Below are 22,020 nucleotides of genomic sequence, written 5' to 3'. Positions count from 1 at the left end.
TTGGTCTTACAACTCTACACTTTATATAATAAAGTGACATAAGGTGTGGGAAAGGTGTTGTAGTATTCATATTTATGGGTCGTAGTTTTGTTATTGCTATATTGTTAGCCCCTTGCGTTAACATTGTCGTCTATGAGATTCTATTTGGTATAGTACAACCACCAAGACCCATTATTGCGCAGTAAGACGAAATACCAGTCTTTGATGACGTTTTTCTCTGAATGTATGACGTTCTACTCATAGGTGGTATAATGGAGCGGGAAGTTGACGATCTTTAAACTTTTAATTAAGTTTTTCTATGCTGTATTTAACAATACAAAATCCTATTGTATTTCCAATGGCTTATGAACACTTACCTTGTTTGCAGCGAATTGGGGATAATGTAAAAAAGTATCGTCTTCTCTTACTAGAAACCGATAAGGTAGGAACGGTGCAGTGTCGCAAGAGATCAAAGTAAAGTTTGTTTTATTTAACGACGCCACTAGAGCACATTGATGCCTCGACTGGGATCCGACCCAGTACCTACCAGCCTGTAGACCGATGCGCAAGAGATCAGGACCCATATTCACAAAATATCGTAAGCCTAGTTTTACACGTAAACGTAAATCTACGGCTGAAGAGCTATTCACGAAACAACGAAAACGTAAGTTACGTGTAAAGTTGGACGTAAATATAAGAGTGTCTCAATTTGCAACTAACGCTGCACGTAAGTTGTGTACATATAATAAATCAAGCACGATCGCCGTTATTTACTATTATTTACGGAAACTAGCAGCATTTCCAATAAATGAAGTAGTTTGCTATGGCGAACGCCCACGGATTGAACATATTTTTGTTCGTGATCGAACGGATGTTTTCGACTTGGCCAATTTCTCCTGAGTTATCTTTTCCTTTTTAAGAAATGTCCTCAATTTGTACCAAAACGCGGATCCCCACCAATACCAAAATGCCATGGTTCACTGTTCGCAATGTTATTGTTAGGAGACGACAAACAAAATTGCGTTTTGCGCATTTGTTATTTACCCAGTAGCCATCGTTTCTAATGTGTTTTTATTAATTACTCCAGTGAGAATGTTAAATCGTAGATTTACGTCCAACTAAGTTACGTTTACATTTACGACCATCTTTGAGAATAAGGTGCTTCTTGCACGTAAACGTAAATCTACGGCACACGTAAGTGCTAGTCGTAGACGTAAATTTACACTTTTTTGTGAATATGGGTCCTGTCCCCGAGTCCGAGTCTTGCGTGTGAATTTCTGAGTGCAGGGGGCGAGACGTAGCCCAGTGATAAAGAGTTTGCTTGATGCGCGGTCGGTTTGGGATCGATCCCCGTCAGTGGGCCCATTGGGCTATTTCTCGCTCCAGCCAGTACACCACGACTGGTACATCAAAGACCGTGGTATGTGCTATCCTGTCTGTGGGATGGTGCATATAAAAGATCCTTTGCTGCTAATTGAAAAGAGTAGCTCATGAAGTGGCGACAGCAGGTTTCCTCGCTCAATATCTGTGTGGTCCTTAACTATATATACCCGATGCCATATAACCATAAATAAAATGTGTTGAGTGCATTGTTAAATAAAATATTTCTTTTCTGATTGCATTGAATGATTGATCACGTGAAGGACTATTTGTTTTATGACACCTCTGTACATTTAAACTATGGCTATTATGTGTCTAAAGTCCAAATCAAATTGTTAACAACTACGATAAATTACTCTTCTACCTTTTTTTCCAAACATAAATTGTACAGTGACATGGATTACACATGTCATATATGAATGAGACTCTTAAGTTAGAAAAATGTAAAACGGTCCTGGAAAATGAAATTTTTTCAAGTGTATGAACCCTATCTAACAATGTCACCAATATCAATTTAACTGAGATCACATAGGGCAAAATACATGTACGTTTATTAATCTAATGTCATGATAAGTGCAATATATCTTAGCACATGTCATAATGTTATTAAGTCATATCAATCCACCTCTCTTGAAGAGTAATTCACAAACAAGCAAAACTGTATACCATCAACATCCCAAACTGCGTTCACCTAACGACAAAGACACGAATACAATATTTACGGAAATACTATTCTACATTTTTCAGCTATGATACATAAAAAAAAATCAGTTAACGTGAAAAATCAACAACGTTGACATAAAACAAATCCATTCTAGTAAATAAAAGTGAAACACCAACTGTAAACAGGAAAGAGTGCGATGTTTCTAACTGCGTTCAGGCGCATGCGTTTGCAAAAAGTATCATACCACATATGTGCTGTTCGTCATTTTCCATTTTTAAGGCCTCTACATGAAAAAATATATTTCTTAACTATGCAGTTGACAAACACTTTGTTTAGACAACATTTAAAGGAAAAATTCAATTTGTCAAGCATTCTTAAAAATCATAAAAATTAAATGCTTTGGCCTTGTTGATCTGACACGTGTGAAGTCATGTGACACGCACCGAATGTTAATCATCTTCCTCCATTTTAAGTCAATTTCTACGAGTCACATGGACCTGATATCGGCAATTTTAAGGAATAAACAAAGATGACTTAGAAAAATTAATGGTTATAGGGTTTTGTATTTAAATACTTACAAGTTTGCACTTTATTGTTAATGAAAATGTTCTAGAACTGTGAGGAAAAATCTCACAAATGAACGACATGCAGACGACACAACAAATCGGATGTTAATTGCGCAAACCGTGCACGAGAAAACAAAGTGAACAGAGTTGGAAACATAACACAGTAAGGGATGTTGACAATATATTTTGCCCTATGCAATCTCAGCGAAGTCTATATCAGTGACATAGTTACAGTCTCGTATGTAGAATCTGTCAATGTAATGGTCTTTTCACGATTTGTGTGTGGACAGAATTGGGGAAAGTCTTAACAGTAATTAAAGGTAAGGGAGTAATGTATCGTAGTTAACAATTTGATTTGGACATTATAGGTCAGTGTTAATTAATTTTCCTCCATTTTAAGTCCATTCATTCAAGTCAGGTGGACTATATTGATAATTTTTAGGAATAAACAAAAAAGACTTGGTCAAATTAATGGTTTTATGGGTTTGTAAGTTTTGTACTTGGATATACTTACTTATCTGAACTTTATTGCAATGAAAATGTTCCTGAACTGCAAAGAGAAACCATAGCCTACAATTTGTGTTCACAGAAGGAAACATTACTTCTTTGCTAATGTTAAACCAATAAATAATGGAACACACAAACAACCAATAATCATGTTTTGGATAGTACCTGGTAGATGCAATATATTAAAGACATGTATGTACATTGGAATGATTTATTGGGAAAAGCACAGTTACATGTAAATGCTTCAGTAGTAGTTTTCTACTGTTTATGAAAGTTTGTAATTTCCCATTTGATACTTTCAAGTAAATGAATAGAATGGTTTTGAATTTTTTGCTGTTACTGTACATGTACTTCCATGTCATTTCTTTGCATGGTTAACGGCAAAGGTTACAAATAAAGACTTTTTTGTTTTATTTTGTGTTTGTGATACAAATACATGTATATCTATTTTTTTCAGGTAACAATTGGTCGATCTCCAGAGGTGACACATTGTTTGCTGTCTGTTATGATTTCACGATGTCACTGCATTCTCAATAAAAATCCTGATTCATCTTGGACAATAACCGATAACAAGGTCTGTCAAAAAATTAAAGACAAGAATTAACAAATCTGTTTATATGTACATGTAGTCAGGCCTAAATACAAGGACCACTTTTGTCCCATGGGTACACTTATACCATCTTTTGTTGTAGCAAAGTTATAACAACATACATATGTAGAATAAATAACTGAGGCTCATACGGTACATTAAGTTAAAAAAAAGTTTTCATTTTGTTTTTAACTAATTAAAACATGTGAGCATCTACACGGTATAATAAACTATGTTTGAAACATAGCATAATTAAAACATAGTCATAATATCCAGGCTGCAAAAGTAGCACAAGTCCATACTTTCGCAGATCCCAGATTTTCGTTCGGAAGCCTAAAATTATAAGACAGAATCCCAAAATATCTATATTAAATAATGTTTATGATTCTGGCTGAATCCTGAAAAATATACCCAAATTTAAAGAGCAATATCAGTCATGTAAAGCAACATCACATATTGCATCACTACTAACTAATACAGAAATACATTTACTGTCATTTACTTCGTTAAAAACTCATTGATCGGTGGCTTTATCTTCCAAATGTCGTGAATTGGATTAATTCTGAAAACAATACCTGGCTTCAGCTCGGTAAACACTGTTGACTTGCAAATCATGTGACACTTTCATGGCTCTGTGCATGATCCAAGGTTACTAATGGACATGTGTGTATGTACAATAGACAATCACCAGCTTGAGTGTTTAAGACAGCTTTTCCAGTCTGATTAAAACTACACCTATCCAAATTATGAGTTCATTAGTTAAAAAAAAAGGTAGTAACTAACGTGTGATAGAAATAAGCAGAATTGTTTCTAGTCCACCAGACAAATGCATCTAGAAATGTACTTGTCTGCCAACGTTTTCCACATGTCCAAATAAATGGTTTATTTTATTCAAGCACCAGGATGATGTTTGTGATTGCTACAAATTAAACTGCATTGAAATTTTTTACTTGTCCCCTGAAAACCACCAATGCACACTTTGCTCCTCTGAATAGATTTTCACTTATTGGGACAAACGGACAAGTGCTTATTTCAAACACTGCTAACCCTAGTAGCTACATTCTTTATCAGGAAAAGCAGGTGTTCAATTGTTCTGTGGGTTGACTGTTAAATGTACACTGCTATTTGAGGGTGTTAACTATGACTTAAACTGACTTTAACCACCAAATAGGTTTTATGCTTTTTAAAAATTTGTGTATAATAATAATTTGTACATACTATATTTACAGCTAATCATGTTTTTATCAATGGATCTAATGTGTAGATAACAATAAAATACTGAGTGAATTTTTAAAAATTATTCCACAGAGTTTGAATGGAGTGTTTGTAAATGGTGAGAAACTTGTTGCCCAAGAACCCCATAAACTGTCAGAAGGCGATACCATACAGCTTGGAATATCCACCTCTCCATCAAAAGCTCCCGAGTTCTTATACAAATTTTTCTCATCCGTGAAAATCAAACGACAGAGACCGAAATCTTCAAGTGACTCTGAACCGAAATCCAAGAGACTGAAAAGTAGTCGGACTACAGAAGATGAAAACAAAACCAAGTCCACACAGCCGGAGAGCGATTCCCATGTTTCCAGTTCGCAACCGGATCTGGAAGATGGTAAAGATGTGACAAAGCGTCTGTGTGGAGATCAAGTGGACGGCAGGTCTCCCTACAAGAAGTACAAGGAGCAGCTGAGAGACAACGAAGAGAGGCAAGCGGAGGAGATGAGGAGGATCCAGGAGCGGATGCTGGAGATGCAGAACCAGCTGAAGGAGAAGGAGGAGGAGCAGGCGAGGATGCAGGAGGAGCTGAGCAAGGAGAAACAGGAGCGGGAGGCCCAGGCTGTGACACTGAGCGAACTCAAGAAGCAGGAGGAGAAGCTGAAGCAGGAGATGCTACAGAAACAGGTGTCACGCCCCGTGCTGATAAAACTTTACAGTCAAAAGTCCGAACCACATTCTTAACACATTTTGTTTTCAAAATCGTTATTTGTGATATTTCTAGTCAGTTGAAAATTGATTAGCAACTATTGTTTAATGTTTTAAAATTGTGTAGTGATCTCTGAAACTTGCATAGCAAATTGCGACGTGATACTTAATGAAATGTTCCCCGTAACACCTATGATAAATTACTCTCCTACATTTAATTATCGTTAGATTTCTCCAGACACAATTCCTGAAAAAAAATCCCCATTATAATGACACAGCAGATTCCATATACTAGATCGTAACCATCTGCAATTTTGCTCTTTTTTTATGGAATGCTCTTCACAATGTGTAGAAGCCTTTGAAGCATATGACGTAACTAATATGTCATGACGATTGCTTTATACCATAATGCATGTCATGACGTTAGCTTACGTCATATCCTTCCATTTTCTCAGGATTTGTATCTGGACAAAATGTTGGGGGAATCTAGCGGTAATTAAAGGTAGGAGAGTAATTTATCATTGTTGTTAACAATGTGGTTTGGTCTTTAGACTCAAATCTGTAATGATGTGACATGCAAACAAATTGTATGGCATTGCTATGATGTTAAAGTCTCAGTCTCTATTAGTCTTGAGTATAGACTCTAAAAGTTTTATAAACATGAGGCCAGAGTCATTGTTTTTCTCTTGTTAATGTTCTGTGACTGCAGGTGTTATATTGTTATATTATTTATGATCTTTTAAGTAATACTAACTCAGGGTTTACAATGATGCATAAAAATCATGTGTATTGATGCATGTGTATTATTTTTCAAGTACAGTTTGTAGCAAGGGCCAGATCAGGCATGTGCAGAAATGTTTACAAAAACAGAACCCCTTCCCACACATGTGCCTGCAGCTTTCCCATGTTAAACTAATACACTGAAGGTACTATTAAATTTTTACTCTTCTCTTTTCAAGGAAGCTTTATTAAAAGAGAAAGTAGAAACGGAAAGACTAATTCGTGAGGAACTTGAGACGCAGTTGAAGAGTCGCGAGGATGAGCTGATGGATCACCTCAAAGTGCAGCGAGAAGCTCTTCTCTCGGAAAAACAGCGGGTGGAGGAGAGACTGCAGAATGAAATGGCGAAGGCTCTTGAAGAGAAAGATAAACTGTTGGAAACAGAATTGTTACAGCAAAAGGTAAATGAGTTTGTAACAGATGAAAATTCGCTAGATTTTTGGGTAATTCCACATTTCAGTAGCTCCCGCAAAAGATTCCTGGGCTTGTTCTTTGATGAAAAGTGCACAGTAACTCCCAGAAGGCCTGCAAGAGCTTGTGTATTTTTTTTTTCAAGGATCATTTTCATTTTGTAGTGTGTGCAGTTCATTTCTGTTTCTCTTGAAACAGTAAACCTTTTATACTGAACTCTAGTTTTTTTCTTTACCTTGGAGCAATCAGTTTCCATATCACTGGATTCATAGGGTAACTTGTTTATTTTAATTATACACGTAAGCTTTTGGTATATTATTAATATTATCCTGTTGTAAAATAATTACACAGTTTATATAAAGTTATAAATGTTTTGTCATGAAAAGTATATTTTGTTGTTGAAATGTCTATTTTCTTTAAAATAGCTGATTTTGGATTTGTTAGATTGTGATGAATATTTTAATATCTTGTTAATTTACCTTCATGCATCTCTAGCATTATCATTGTAATTGGTACTAAACGAATTCTTAAAATTATATAATACAGCATACATGTATTTTGTTATAGAAAAAAAAGAAGAAAGATAAGCAAATCTGTTTATCAATTTTACTAATTTTAACTGTTAACTGTTAAAATTTGATAAATATTATTGATTATTGATTATTATCAATTGATTAAAATGTTTAAGAATTGTTTTTTTAAAAATCATGCCTGTGTTTATACCAAATATTTGACATCCAATAGCCAATGATTAAGAAATCAATGTGCTGTACAGTAGTGGTGGCGTTAAACAAACTTGTTTGTGATATACAGGAGCAGCTTGACAAGGTTCTGGAGAAGAAGGAGCTGGAGCAGAAGGTATTGGAGAGTCAGCTGCTGGACACGAAGGCGGAGAGTGAGAAACAGAAGGAGAGCGTTCTGCAGGCGCGCGAAGACGTCCTGTCCAACTTCGCCGAGCTCATGGAGACTGAGCTGCAGTGCAGCATTTGTAACGAACTTTTTGTCCAGGTACTCACAGGGATAGCTCTGGCACTCGCCAAATTCGCCAGTTAAGAATTTCAGGAACAATTGGCGAATTTTATTTTGATTTGGCGAAAACATTTCATGTAATAGTTGGTATTTTGTTGAAAAATAACGTTGGATTTTGCATCTTTAAAGATAATTTGTTGAATTGGTTTTCTCACCCAGAGCTAGCCCTGATGTCACAGCAAGAAAACAAACAAAACACATATATGACGGGGGGGGATGTTTACAAAACTCGTCAAGTCCACAAGATATTAATTTTTATTTTGTAAAATGTAGTAATTACAGTATATATCACTTAATTTATACCAACCATGTAAGGGGAATGTAATCCATTTTGATAGAACCACTTAGCATGTAACCTTGCACAGTGTATCAGGCCTTCTAGAATTGTTTTTTAAGTCACTAGCCATGAGATCATTGATTTTTAAAATTTAGTAACCACGATTAAAAATTCACTAGCCCTACTTTACTTTAATTTAATACAATTTCACTAAATAATAGTAATAATTAGGTACCGTATGTCACCTAAAGATGGAGATAAAGCTTATAAACACTAAAATTGGGGGTTGAGGTGCGGTCATGATATTCATGTTTTACGAAATAGACTTTAACTGCAACATTTGACCATTTTGTTTTCACTAGCCATCAGGCCAGGTAATACTAGTTATTTACTAGCCCAACATTGATTATCATTAGTCATGGGAGTGGGGCTACCATAATCTAGAAGCCCTGGTGTATGAAACAAACAGTTTAAATATTTATAATTTTTTTCCAGTTTTCTAAAAAAACTAAAACTTTTTTCATATATGATATATGTTGCTGTAAGCTGTGGGCAGTGTACGACAACTGTTTGAGAAAGTCACTAGCTTTCAACGAAGCTTTGGCTAGTGCCCTATTTATTATAGTACATGTAATATAGTGGATCATTTCCACTAGTCCAGACCAAAATTTCACTAGCTGGGATGGAGGGCTAGTGGATTTGTTGAACCCTGCTGTGGGTCTGTAGGTATTATGATTATGTTTGTTTTAAAACTAAATTTATAGAAAAGAAAAGAGACAAAAAGTCCATATTACAGTGCCATTTATAGTTTTACAGTGTTTTTCTGTCACATCTTTTGAAATAAATATTTAGGTTTAGATTTGACTAAAGTCACAAATATTTGATTGTTAACAATATACTAGATCATTATTATCTACTGATGTTTAAATTTTGAAATCATTGTAATATTGTTTTTCTACAGGCGACATCTCTGAACTGCTCACATGCATTTTGTGCCTTGTGTATCGCAAACTGGATGAAAAGAAAGAAGGAGTGTCCGATCTGCCGTGCCCCGGTCACGTCACACATGAGGTCGATAGTTCTTGACAGCTATATCGATGCAATGTCCGAACACCTCAGTGACGAGATGAAAGAGAAGCGAAAAGAACTAGTCCAGGCAAGAAAAGGTATTAGTGTGCCGTTGTGATAATAAAGCTACTTTTACAGGTATCAAAACAATCATTTGTTCTGATAAAACCACTAACAGGTTCCCACAAAATACAGACGTGATCTTAGCTAAGATCACCTTAAGTGGCTACGGTAGCTGTGCACTTAAGGTGATCTTAGTGCTAAGATAATGGGGTCGTTACAACACATTTATATTGTCATTATTACTATTATTAAAATTATTATTATAAAATCCCTGTACAGACACACTAACATTTTGTTATTCATTCATGTCACTGTTCTCACTGTACTGGTACTGTATGTGTCTCTGAATAACACTGAACTAAACAAAGTCATGTAGTTTTAGTTTCATATGATTTTGTAGAATAAGCTGTACCGTTCTCGACATTTTTTGACATGTATCAGGCCACAGACCACAATTATTTATGCTATGTGTTTCTATATTGTGTTAGTGACTATAGAATTATTATTAATATTAGCAGGCCCATGGATTTTTTTTATGTACCTTTGCCTGCCTGGGCACAACATACCTGAAAAAGACAACCCCTGTTGTCCAGCTCTTTCTCCCAGGATATTGGTTTGAACAAACACACCCACTAAACTTGGCCAGAGTACACCCATTTTACACAAAAAGCACTACTTTTGCATGGGCCAGAATTACCACAAAAAAATCTTCAATGTCGACAAGTTACACATGTTTGCAAACTACATTCTCTCCCCTGTCAACTTCAGTCTAATAGTTGCCACAGTCAAACAGCACACTACTTGTGCAGACATATTTCTGGATTTTGGTCAACCAGATTGGAAGATAACTGTGATCTGAGGCCATGTAGTAACATTTCGATGCCTGGTTTCATATCAGGAAACAACAAATAATGAAGTAGTTCCTAAACATATTACACCTCAGGCAAATGCCCTGCCACTGATCCAGACCTTCCAAAATAATATTTCACTAGAGTGAAGAAGCAGGGCTAACTCTGGCACTGGCCAAATTTGCCAACTGCGAATTAATTATATGTACTAATCAGTGGTAGAAATTAGGAAATATTTTGACTGGCCCGGGGGACTAGTAGCTGAGGAAAGTTACTAGTCCCCAGGAAAAATTACTAGCCCCCCCCCCCCCACCCCCACTTCATTATTGAAGCAGTTTGAGAAGACGAAACCTATATGGGATTTAGCAAGTTGTTCAAGGATTGAACACACATTACTATGTTGCTTGTACTTTATCTTTAATGGTGTATATATAACGGGCATCCATAATAAAATGAATAAAAGTGAAGTTTCAAATGTGTTGTCAATTGTGGTTAGTTTTAGTATTTGTTTAATGGAGATTCCTTATTTAGAAGCCATTGTCACAAGTTTCTGGCTAACAATACTTTTTAAAAGATGATAATTACACATGATAAACATTACACTAAAGTACACCACCTTGGTTGTCATTCAGTAATTTTTATTTTTTTTAAATTACCCCCCCCCACAAAGGCGGCAGCAAAGGGTGGGGTGTTTACAAAAAAATAATAGCAATTATAATATTAAATTAATTTAAGTCATACAACTCAGGAATAATCTTTACTGTTACTGAATTGTTTTATTCTGTCCTAATACACTCGGATGTCCATTGGTAAACTTGAGACGTTTGGAAGCAGCTAGTTAAAATCGATCGATGCCAACATGATCTATTACAATGCGTTTATTTATTACCGACGAAACAAGCACAAAGCACCAACACGCACACACACACACACACACACACACATACACACATAAACACACACACATAAACATTTATGTAAGTTCTGATTGTGTTTGCAGTAAATATCCGGATTTATCGAGACCAAACGAAACTCTGATACCTATTGTCTTTGTCAATCTGTCATGGCAATTTATTTTGATGAAATACATCTACAGTTTGTATTTTTAATAAGTTTCATTAGCAAAATAGTTTGACTGTCCGCATCATGAATCTGGGTTACAACTGCCCAGTATTACTCGTCCGGGCGACTAGCGCCATTTATACTGTACTCGCCCCAGGGATTTCTACTTGCCAGGGGCGAGGGGGCGAGCATTAGCTTCTATCCCTGCTAATTGCTATTTTGATACAAAATAACTGGGTTGTTGAAGTTTTATAGATAATTTGGCGAAAATATCTGCTAACTCGGAGCTAGTCGTGAGAAGGAATAATATTAGTTTCTGATTTGCCTTGATATAGGTATTACTTTTCTGACAGTGGCGATGGCAATGACATAACTTCTTTTCTATTTAGCTCCAATGTTAAGATTTTACATGTAGCGTTATTTCTCACACACTACAATAAAACTTGGTTTATAGTTGTATTTAAGAATATTCATCTCAGTGCATGTTAAAAAATATTTTGTTGCACTGATAGTAAAGAGACTTTATATGATTATGAATTGTATTTAAGAATGTTCATCTTGGTGGATATTAAAATTTTGTGTTTTGCACTGATAGTAAAGAGACGTTATATAATTATGAACTGTAGTTGTGTGTTTTTTTCTGTTTTATTGGCAAAGGTACAATTTACAAAACATAAATTACAAAATACAAGGAAAAAGAACACACTATACACACAGCACATAATTAAATACAAACAGTAATTGAAGAAAAAAAGCTGTACAGCTGATGTTTCAGGGAGGTATAACATGTAATTAAACACATGGGCTATTTCACAGCAGATCTCCTATTTACTCTATTTATATATTTACAAAGAAGAATATTTATTCACTGGCTTTTAATACCGTGACAAATACAATGTAGGCACCATTTGTTAATATGGACCATATTAAAAAATTATGAATTGTAGTTAAGAATGTTGTGTTTTGCACTGATAGTAAAGAGACGTTTTATAATTATGGTTTCAGAAGATGACATGACTTTTTTTTTAAGTGCTTTAAATTAATATTTTGCCACTGCTTCTGTTTGCAGAGGAGCAGGCAAAGTTTGATGAAGAAAACAGAGTACAGGAGCCTGGACCGTCGGGTGGTAGAGGGAGGGGGCGGGGGCGGGTGCGGGGCCAGGCTCGAGTTAGAGGAGCCGCCCGTGGTGGCCCAGGTGGCTCACGGCACTCAGAACGTCTCATTGTTGTGGAGAGTGATGATTCCGAGTTGTTGACTGACGACAGTGAAAATGACAACAGTGACAGTGGCAGTGTTAGTGGAGAGAGTGACTCCTATTATGGTGGATATGGAAGATGCTATACATGTGGTGAGGATATACAGCAGAGTTTTCTATTTCAGTTTGTTGTTGGAAACATTCTAAGCATATACATGTATATATGTATATTTTAAACACGACATTTAAGCCACTTTTCTTTTCAACCATGTGTTGTGCATATGTTGTTGACATACATTATACTTATTAGTATATGGCTGTTTGCAGGTAATATTTTGTTGAGGATCACTTTGCGATGTACTAAGCAAATTGTGTCGGGACATAGTTAAAATGAATACAATCGTACATGGATCTTTTACTAAAGGCAACAAACTACCATTTGTCGCGTCGTTACTTGCTGTAGCAGCTTAATATAGTCTGGTTTAGTAAATAGTTCCTCATAAAAAAAAATACTACAAATTTTGATATGCTTTTTGAAATCTTTCTTTGATGATTACACGTAGGTTGACCTCTGTAGTATTTAAATAACGCATTGGTTTGAAGTAACTTGTTATATGTAGTACTAATTCATAACAATAGTGCAAGTGGTATGGTGCCACTTGTATAACAGCAATTCTAGGCGGTGGTCGGGCATAGGGGCCATTAATTGAAACATTTTGTGGTTGACCTATGTTGATTTTTTCCATGGTACATGTCAGTTGAGAGCACTCCCTAAAATTAGTAGTCACATGACCCTCTCAACAGTGTTGTATTTTTCACAGAATATATTCTGACATAGAAATTGTTTTGAACTGCATGGAAAAATTAATGGTGCTGTGCAACCTTAACACTTAAATTTTCAATGCAAGTTTTAAAAATATAACTTTGCTATTTGCAGGTGCTCTTGGTCATTGGGCAAATGGATGTCCTTTAAATTAGTGACTTCTGAAAATTCGTCCTGTCAACGATTACTGATGGAATAATGCCCATATGTCATTGAGAAAGTACTGACCGGAAAACTCTGTCCAGATTTACAATAATGGTTCAGTTATTAGTGGCCAAATTAATAACTACAGTTGTCTGGCAGGTTGGCTGTTTCAAATGGATGATGAAAACCTTTATGAATGATCATATCAAAGGAACCTTCAGTGTACTAAGTTCCAAGCAATGTTTTTATACCATCACCCATTCAAGGCACAGACCCCTTTGGCTTGGTCCAGGGCAGAGGGGAAATTTTGATTGATTTATAGCGAAAGAAGGGAGAATTATAGATTTGATGCATTGGTCTAAATTTGTTTTTAGTGCTATTGGGTTAATTATCTTTATTATCTTGCCATTTTTGAACGGGCACCCAAATTGTGAAAAATAATAAGCTACTTTTATTTAATTATTTAAGCTCAGGAGGGAGTATTGGAAAGTGGTGGGTTTTGCACCCAATGCAGCTTCACCCTACAACACCCAGTCTTGCCGGGCCGGAGTCCCATGGGGCAGGATTTACCAGAGTGGGTGGTTGGGGATTTGGGAAAGGCCAGTAGACCCTACTGGCTGTAATTACCTATGCCCTATCAGCTGAAACCACCTACACACTATCGTTCCTTACTACCAACAATTCCACCCACCCACAGTCGTCCATTCAAGTCTGAGATGCAAGGTACAGGAGGATAAGGTGATGAAGTTTATGTTGATGAAGATGAAGGTGACAATTCTGGATGTTAATAGATGAACATAAGTATGCTGTTTAGCTGTCATACGAAGTGTTGGAGTGTTGGATCGTTAGTTTGATGTTCTGGAGATATAACGAAGAAACACCAGGCAGAAAAAAAAAGTCTTCGTTGAATATTGTGTGGTTGTGTGACATGTCACTTATATTGATGGCTCAGACGAGTAGTGCACCAGTTATTTATGAACCCTAAATCTGTACCAGTGTTTCTTGTCTGATAGTTGATCGGGACCCGTACAGATGATTCACATTAAGATTCATGATGAATTCATTACAGAGAGCCATCAAATACCACACAAGTATTATATTGTGATGAAAGTTTAGGTGTATCTACCACCAGGGAAATTGGTGACGGGAGTCCCTCACAGATAATGACCAACGTTAATTCAATGTTTAGTTGTTAGTAGACTCATAGCCATCTGTCTTTAGACAGAGGAATGATGAAGTCCTTTACTGAAAGTGTCTAAAGCAGCTAACAGTTTGTTAGGGGATATTTAAGTATACCAGGGGAGCTCCAGTTGTTAAGAGATTTGACACAAGCTGGTCCAAAGCATCACTTTCTTTGGAGGATTTAGATTTGGTTGACATGAGAGATTAAAACTAATTCAGTATTCCTTTAAAAACATGTTTTTGTCTTTCATCATGGAGAAGCTGTTGAGGCTTGTCTCTAATTCACAAGGGGACGGGATGTAGCCCAGCGGTAAAACGTTTGCTTGATGCGTGATCGGTCTAGGATCGATCCCCGTCGGTGGGCCCATTGGGCTATTTCTCGTTCCGGCAAGTGCTCCACAACTCGTGTAACAAAGGCCGTGGTATGTCCTGTCTGGGATGGTGCATATAAAAGATCCCTTGCTGCTAATCGAAAAGATTAGCCCACGAAGTGGTGACAGTGGGTTTCCTCTCTCAATATCTATGTGGTCCTTAACCATATGTCTGATGCCATATAACCGTAAATAAAATGTGTTGAGTGCATTGTTAAATAAAACATTTCTTTCCTTCCTTCCTGGTGCACCAGTTTAGACCCTTCAAGACACTAATCGGTGCTTGTGCCAAAGTTGCTTGAATTACATGATTTTTCAAGGGAGTTAACTCGTAGTTCCTTTTCCTTTGAGCCAAAAAGCTATCTTAATGCAGGATTTTCAATAATTTCTATAAAATTAAAATAGTCTTTATTGCAAATGAAAATATACTTATAGTAATGTCCTGATATTTGCTTACAACTTGGCAAAACGTTACTTTATTATAAAGTTAACCTTTAAGAATAGTTGTAATTAACTGGTGAAAATGAAATATAGCCAGCTGCTACGGATGCCGTGTGACATAATCATATATGTACCTAATAATGACATGATTTCATTGATTTGTCTTAAATATTAATATACCATAATACAGTAACCGTTAGCTAATATTAACCACTTAGGAAAGTACTTTAATTTCTACATTAGGTCATCAGGAAGTATTTATGATTTGCCTTTTCTGTACTTTGGGAACATTTATTAAATGGGTTCAAAAAAATCTGTCTGCCACACAATGACATCCCAGCACTGATACAGTTCTGATGGATAATGGGGCTTCTAGAATAAACACACGTACACACACACTACAAACGCATACACACGCAAACACATACACAAACACACACATACTACACACAAACACATTACACTACACTACACACAGACTACAAACATACACACTACAAACACATTACACACACACACACACACACACACACACACACACACACACACACACAAACACATACACCTACACAAACACACTACAAACACACACACAAACAAACACATTACACACACAGACAAACATTACACACACACACACATACAAACACACTACACACACAAACACACTACAAACACATACACACACTACAAACACATACACAAACACACACTACAAAACACACACACACACACACTACAAACACACACACTACAAACACATACACACACACACACATACAAACACATACACACAAACACAGACACAGAATTAAATTAAAAAACAATCAGTCATTGGATCAGTCTTGTAATCCCTATAGCCTTACGTGTAACTGTATATATTTGTAACCCTAGAAAGTAAAAACTAAATGTCTTGTTTTTTTCTTTTCATGATTATCACCTTTTGATTTCTTCCTGCTTTCCTTCTGGTATTTGTTTTCACTGTCTGTCGGGTGTGGTCAGATTAATTGTTTTCTAACCTAACAGTAAAAACTAGTAACCACAGGCATTGTGATTCCATATTTTGGAAAGAAAGAAATGTTTTATTTAACCACGCACTCAACACATTTTTATTTACGGTTATATGGCATCCGATCCATATTTTAGAAGCCCTTAAGCGAAAGTCACAAAAATCGTAACTTTATGGTAGCATCTGTGCATTTACATGTGTTTGGTATCTGTTTTTCACAGAAGATGATGTCGTTAGAGAATAATGATTCTGGTAAAAATAAAACAAAATTATACTGAAGATTCTTTTAAAAAAACCCACCCCAAATTACCGCCATTAACCAATCAAACTTGAACATCTGGATTTTAGCAACCAAAATACATCCTTAACAACAGCAAAATTATGGTCTAAAGTAATCAGCAAGGTGAACCTTCAAAGGTTCTTTGGTAGTCCCTTTTACAAATGCATGACTATTCATTAAAAACAATGATTTCATATGTAGTGAAACTATGATAAACAGATGCCTATCCTGAGTGCTTTAACAGGTTATTCTCGATTAAAAGATGCTTGTTTAGCAACAGTGGAACTGATACTAGTTGATAATTGACAAATAGTGGACTTTTATAGGTTATTTTGTAAGCTGGATTCAGTATTCCATGTTTTGAAAATGCCATATTCCTAAAGTGATAGCAAACTGTAACTTGAAGTCAGTGATGGCTCTTTTGCCTATATTTGTAGTTGTTTTTATGGTGCTAAGGAGGAGATATGGTATGTTTGGGCAGATGAATGTAGAGGAAAAATCTGTATGGTGTCAACTTTTGTGTTTATCTCAACATTAAAGTTTTGCTTTTAGCTCAATGTTAAAGTTTTACATTTAGCTCCATTTCTCTAAAACTATAAGTCCTAGATCAATAAAACTTGGTTTGTAGTTGCAGCTATTGATGTTCATCACAATGCTTGTGAATTTTTTAAAATTAAATTAAAATTTTAATTGAATTTTTAAAATTAATTTTTTGTTTTTAGTTTTATTTTTAAATTTTTATAATTTATTATTCATTTTTATAATTTTTGAGATGAACATCTATGGATGCAACTTCCTATGGTAGGCGAGACATTTAATTACATGGAATTCTTGTTTTTGAAATAAAATCTCATGAACATGTTAAGAACTGTACAAGTCTTTTTGTTTTGTTTTTTGGTGTCATTTTTTCTGTACATATATATCACCAGTTCACTTCACCCTGAAAACAACACACACACAGGCACACAGTTCACTTCACCCTGAAAACAACAACAACAACAACAACAACAACAACAACAACAACAACAACAACAACAACACACACACACACACACACAGAGCACTTCACCCTGAAAACGAACAACAAAATGCGTGCGCACACGCGCACACACACACACACACACACACACAGAGTTCACTTCACCCGGAAAAAACCCCACGCACACACACAGAACCCCAGAACAAACCCCCCCCCAAAAACAAATTTCCCCACCACCACCCCTCCAAAAAAAGAAAGACCCCCCCCCAAAAAAAAAAAAACCCCAAAAAAACCCCACCCAACAACAAACAACATAAAGTATATTAATTCCAATATAATTAGAAAAGGAAAAGTGTTTTGGGAATAACCAAAAAAATTCTAGTTCCAGGAACATTGGTCAAAACATTGGTCAAGATCTATAGGCCTATAGAACAACAAAAGTAACTTTAAGTGAAAAATGTCATCTGCTCCAACATTCAGTGTTCGTCCAGAAAGGCTAGTGATCACTCCCGCTACCCACAACACGTGCTTGGACACTTAGGAAAGCTGCAATCATTTGTTATAAATTTCATTTGAAACTTCATGAGATTGCTTGCTTGGCATCATTTGAGAAGAGTTCCCTTCAGCTCGTCTTAATATTGGTCATGGTGAAGACTGGACCTACATTTACAACCTACAAACAGACCTTCAACTATCGGAGAATGATTAACAAAAGAAAAATCTGATATAAAATTTTGTAAAATTGATTCGTTAGAGCAGACGACAGTCTTTACTATGGGGAAATTTTGCTGGTTTATTTATATGATAACCAAACTTTTTATAATTTGCACACCAAAATAGAACATTGTTGTTACTTCCAGAAACATTTTTCATTTCTCGTTATATCAAGCGGAACTGAAATTATTGACAAAAACACATTTTTTAATGTCTGATATGGAGTTTTAATTATGCCACTATCCCCTATTGGACATTTATTAATTATAAATTCCACCAGTCGGGGTTCGTAGCGGTCTTTAAATTCCTTGAAAGTAATTGAATTTGAGAATGTTTTTATTTAGGTCTTTGAAAGTCTTTGAATTGTAATAAAAGTCTGTAAAAGTCTTTAAATTCTCGTATTGTCTTTATTCTTTTATTTTTCTCAATCAACGTCAATACTATGACCTTCTTTCTGCTAGGGGACGGCATGATGCCCAGTGGTAAAGCGTTCGCTTGATGCGCGGTCGGTCCTGGATTGATCCCCGTCGGTGGACCTATTGGGCTATTTCTTGTTCCAGCCAGTGCTCCACAACTGGTGTAACAAAGGCCGTGGTATGTACCATCCTTTCTGTGGAATGGTGCATATAAAAGATCCCTTGCTGCTAATCGAAAATAGCCCATGAAGTGGCGACAGCGGGTTTCTCTCTCAATATCTGTGTGGTCCTTAACGCCATATAACCGTAAATAAAAATGTGTTGAGTTCGTCGTTAAATAAAACATTTCCTTCTTTCTGATAGCGTAGATACATCGTAACGCAATACTTTTATAGCTGCATGCACTTGATATTTTCCAGTTGCAAGGTTTAATCTGCCATGATGCATGTAATCCCCCCTCCCAATTTCTTGCTATAGACAGCAATGCAAACAAAGTGATTAGGTATTTTTATCGCATTCTTTTGTCTTTGACTGCTGTGTAAAAGTCTTTGAAGTCTTTGAATTTTGTTTGATCTTTAAGGCTGAACCCTGCCAGTAAAATACCCCAGTTGTTTTTATTCAAATGGTTATAATCCGAGCTAGATCACTAGAGTACATTGATTTTTTAATCATCGGCTATCAAACATTTGGTATATTTGACTTGGAGGAAACCCGATACATTTTTCCATTAGCAGGAAGGGATCCTTTTATCTGCACTTTCATACGGACAGGACAACACATATCACAGCCGTTGATATAACAGTCGTTGAGGCACTGGTTGGAACGGAAAACCCAATCAGAGAATAGGTCCACGAAGGCGGTTTGATCCTACAACCAAAGGACATCAGGCAAGCGCTCTACCGACTGTGCTAGATCCCATATGTTAGACACCAAATACTATGGAAACAGCCATCGTTAAAACACATATTCCTGACCTTGGTAATTAAGGACATATCTGGAGTATATGTTATGGACAGAGTTAACAGGGTATATAATAAAAGTTGCCCTTTACAAGTTCCATCACGTTTTTATACTATGGTTATTTGCATTTTGTAAACGTGCACAACTAAGCATATTTAATGGTTCATCGTTTACCTTGTTTGTGAATAGTCACCCTTGATATATATGAATGATACATAACGGAGCCAATTAATAGATATCTGTTCATACTGTAGGCCTAAATGTACTTCTGCAACCTTTTGATGCTTTTCCTTTGATCTTAAAACAATGAAATTACCGTATGAAACGTAAATACATACACTGCTTTATTGGAAAGAGTCATAAACCATACATAAGTAAACCATTATTAGTGGATTCGAGATGTTTTTGTGTTACTCGATTAGTATAAAGCATTTTACAACATAAAACTGTATGATTACTAAGAAGCGTTTCTATGATCTAGAAGGGTTGCACATACCTTGAAGCTTTCGCTGTTGACATTGTAAAGCGAATATACTCTTATCGACATCAGGTTTACTGAACCCGTCTCTAAACATCATCTTCTCCAATATCAAATCCACTTATCCAGATAATGAAATTTAAGAAATTTTGTTTAGTTAATTTAAAAAGAAGAAGAAAAGGAATCTTAAAAAAACAACAGCTAGAGAAATTACACACCCTTCCACTCCATCTTAAAAAAGGACCCTCAAACAACTATAAAAAGAAAAAAAAATCGCCCCAAAACAATCCTTCCCCCAATAATAAAACAATAACAAAAACCCCAACCCCCTCCTAAGAACATCCCCAAACAAACAACAACAACAACAGACAACAAAACCACCAAAAGAAACAACAAAAAGTCCCGACCTAATTTTGATGCTTCTCCTCACTTAATTTACCTTTGTGATGTCACAGCATCATGGCATTAATTACCGTTCCTAATGGCTGCTTCCTTTGCGAGTTACTGAACTGTCATTTTCAATATATGAGACTATACTGCACTTCTTAATGCTGAAACTAAGTGACGTAATGTAGTACAAACTACTTTTATATTATGCCTGATTTATTTTCTTCGAAAAGAAGAAAAATATATACTAAGAGAAAGAAATATGATAACACTTGGTATTATAGACAGAATTACAGTCACTATTAGGATTGTAATATCTGTATATTATAAAGTACAAAGATGTAATGTGAGTTTGAATGTCAGTAATGTGAGATTGAATGTCAGTAATGCGGAATTGAATGTCAGTAATGTGAGATTGAATGTCAGTAATGTGAGATTGAATGTCAGTAATGTGAGACTAAGTCAGTAATGTGAGATTGAATGTCAGTAATGCGGAATTGAATGTCAGTAATGTGAGATTGAATGTTAGTAATGTGAGATTGAATGTCAGTAATGTGAGACTGAATGTCAGTAATGTGAGACTGAATGTCAGTAATGTGAGACTGTAAGTCAGTAATGTGAGATTGAATGTCAGTAATGCGGAATTGAATGTCACTAATGTGAGATTGAATGTCAGTAATGTGGGATTGAATGTCAGTAATGTGAGATTGGATAGTAATGTGAGACTGTAAGTCAGTAATGTGAGATTGAATGTCAGTAATGTGAGATTGAATGTCAGTAATGTGAAATTGAATGTCAGTAATGCAGGATTGAATGTCACTAATGTGAGATTGAATGTCAGTAAAGTGAGATTGAAAAACAGTCGTGGCATGACCTCATCCATACAATGGCAATGTAAGTAAAACAGCTTCTTCGATGTCGATTCTTATATGGTTTGACCGGCCTCGATGGCATCGTGGTTAGGCCATCGGTCTACAGGCTGGTAGGTACTGGGTTTCGGATCCCAGTCGAGGCATGGGATTTTTAATCTAGATACCGACTCCAAACCCTTAGTGAGTGCTCCGCAAGGCTCAATGGGTAGGTGTAAACCACTTGCACCGATCAGTGATCCATAACTGGTTCAACAATGGCCATGGTTTGTGCTATCCTGCCTGTGGGAAGTGCAAATAAAAGATCCCTTGCTGCTAATCGGAAAGAGTAGCCCATATAGTGGCGACAGCGGGTTTCCTCTCAAAATCTGTGTGGTCCGTAACCATATGTCTGACGCCATATAACCGTAAATAAAATGTGTTGAGTGCGTCGTTAAATAAAACATTTCTTTCTTTCTTATATGGTTTGCCTTTTGGTTATGTTGGAGAGAGTGTGACTTAAAAGATTAGTTTTATGTATTTTATGATGTTAGAGGGAGTTTATATCATAAATGTCCCCAATATTTTGTCATATCTGGTAGAGCATGAGCATACTGGGTAAATTGTGAAACGTGTCATATCTTTTTATG

At 36.1% G+C, this 22,020-nt stretch overlaps 1 protein-coding gene across 1 annotated transcript; it reads left to right on the top strand.

Moving 5' to 3' along the window:
- The first annotated feature begins 263 nt into the window (after window positions 1-263).
- On the top strand, window positions 264-14,901 carry LOC121372164 (E3 ubiquitin-protein ligase RNF8-like). The gene is made up of 8 exons (XM_041498439.1): window positions 264-421; window positions 3,554-3,670; window positions 4,994-5,584; window positions 6,565-6,786; window positions 7,610-7,804; window positions 9,064-9,268; window positions 12,213-12,491; window positions 13,276-14,901. Exons 1-8 carry the CDS (start codon window positions 299-301, stop codon window positions 13,314-13,316), a joined length of 1,773 nt encoding a protein of 590 aa, XP_041354373.1. The 5' UTR covers window positions 264-298; the 3' UTR covers window positions 13,317-14,901.
- The last annotated feature ends 7,119 nt before the right edge of the window (window positions 14,902-22,020 follow it).

Source organism: Gigantopelta aegis, chromosome 4 (assembly GCF_016097555.1).
Source record: "Gigantopelta aegis isolate Gae_Host chromosome 4, Gae_host_genome, whole genome shotgun sequence".
In the NCBI taxonomy this organism is placed as follows: Eukaryota; Metazoa; Mollusca; class Gastropoda; order Neomphalida; family Peltospiridae; genus Gigantopelta; species Gigantopelta aegis.
Note: the sequence above shows the minus strand (reverse complement) of the source record. Positions and strands in the feature narration are given on the sequence as shown.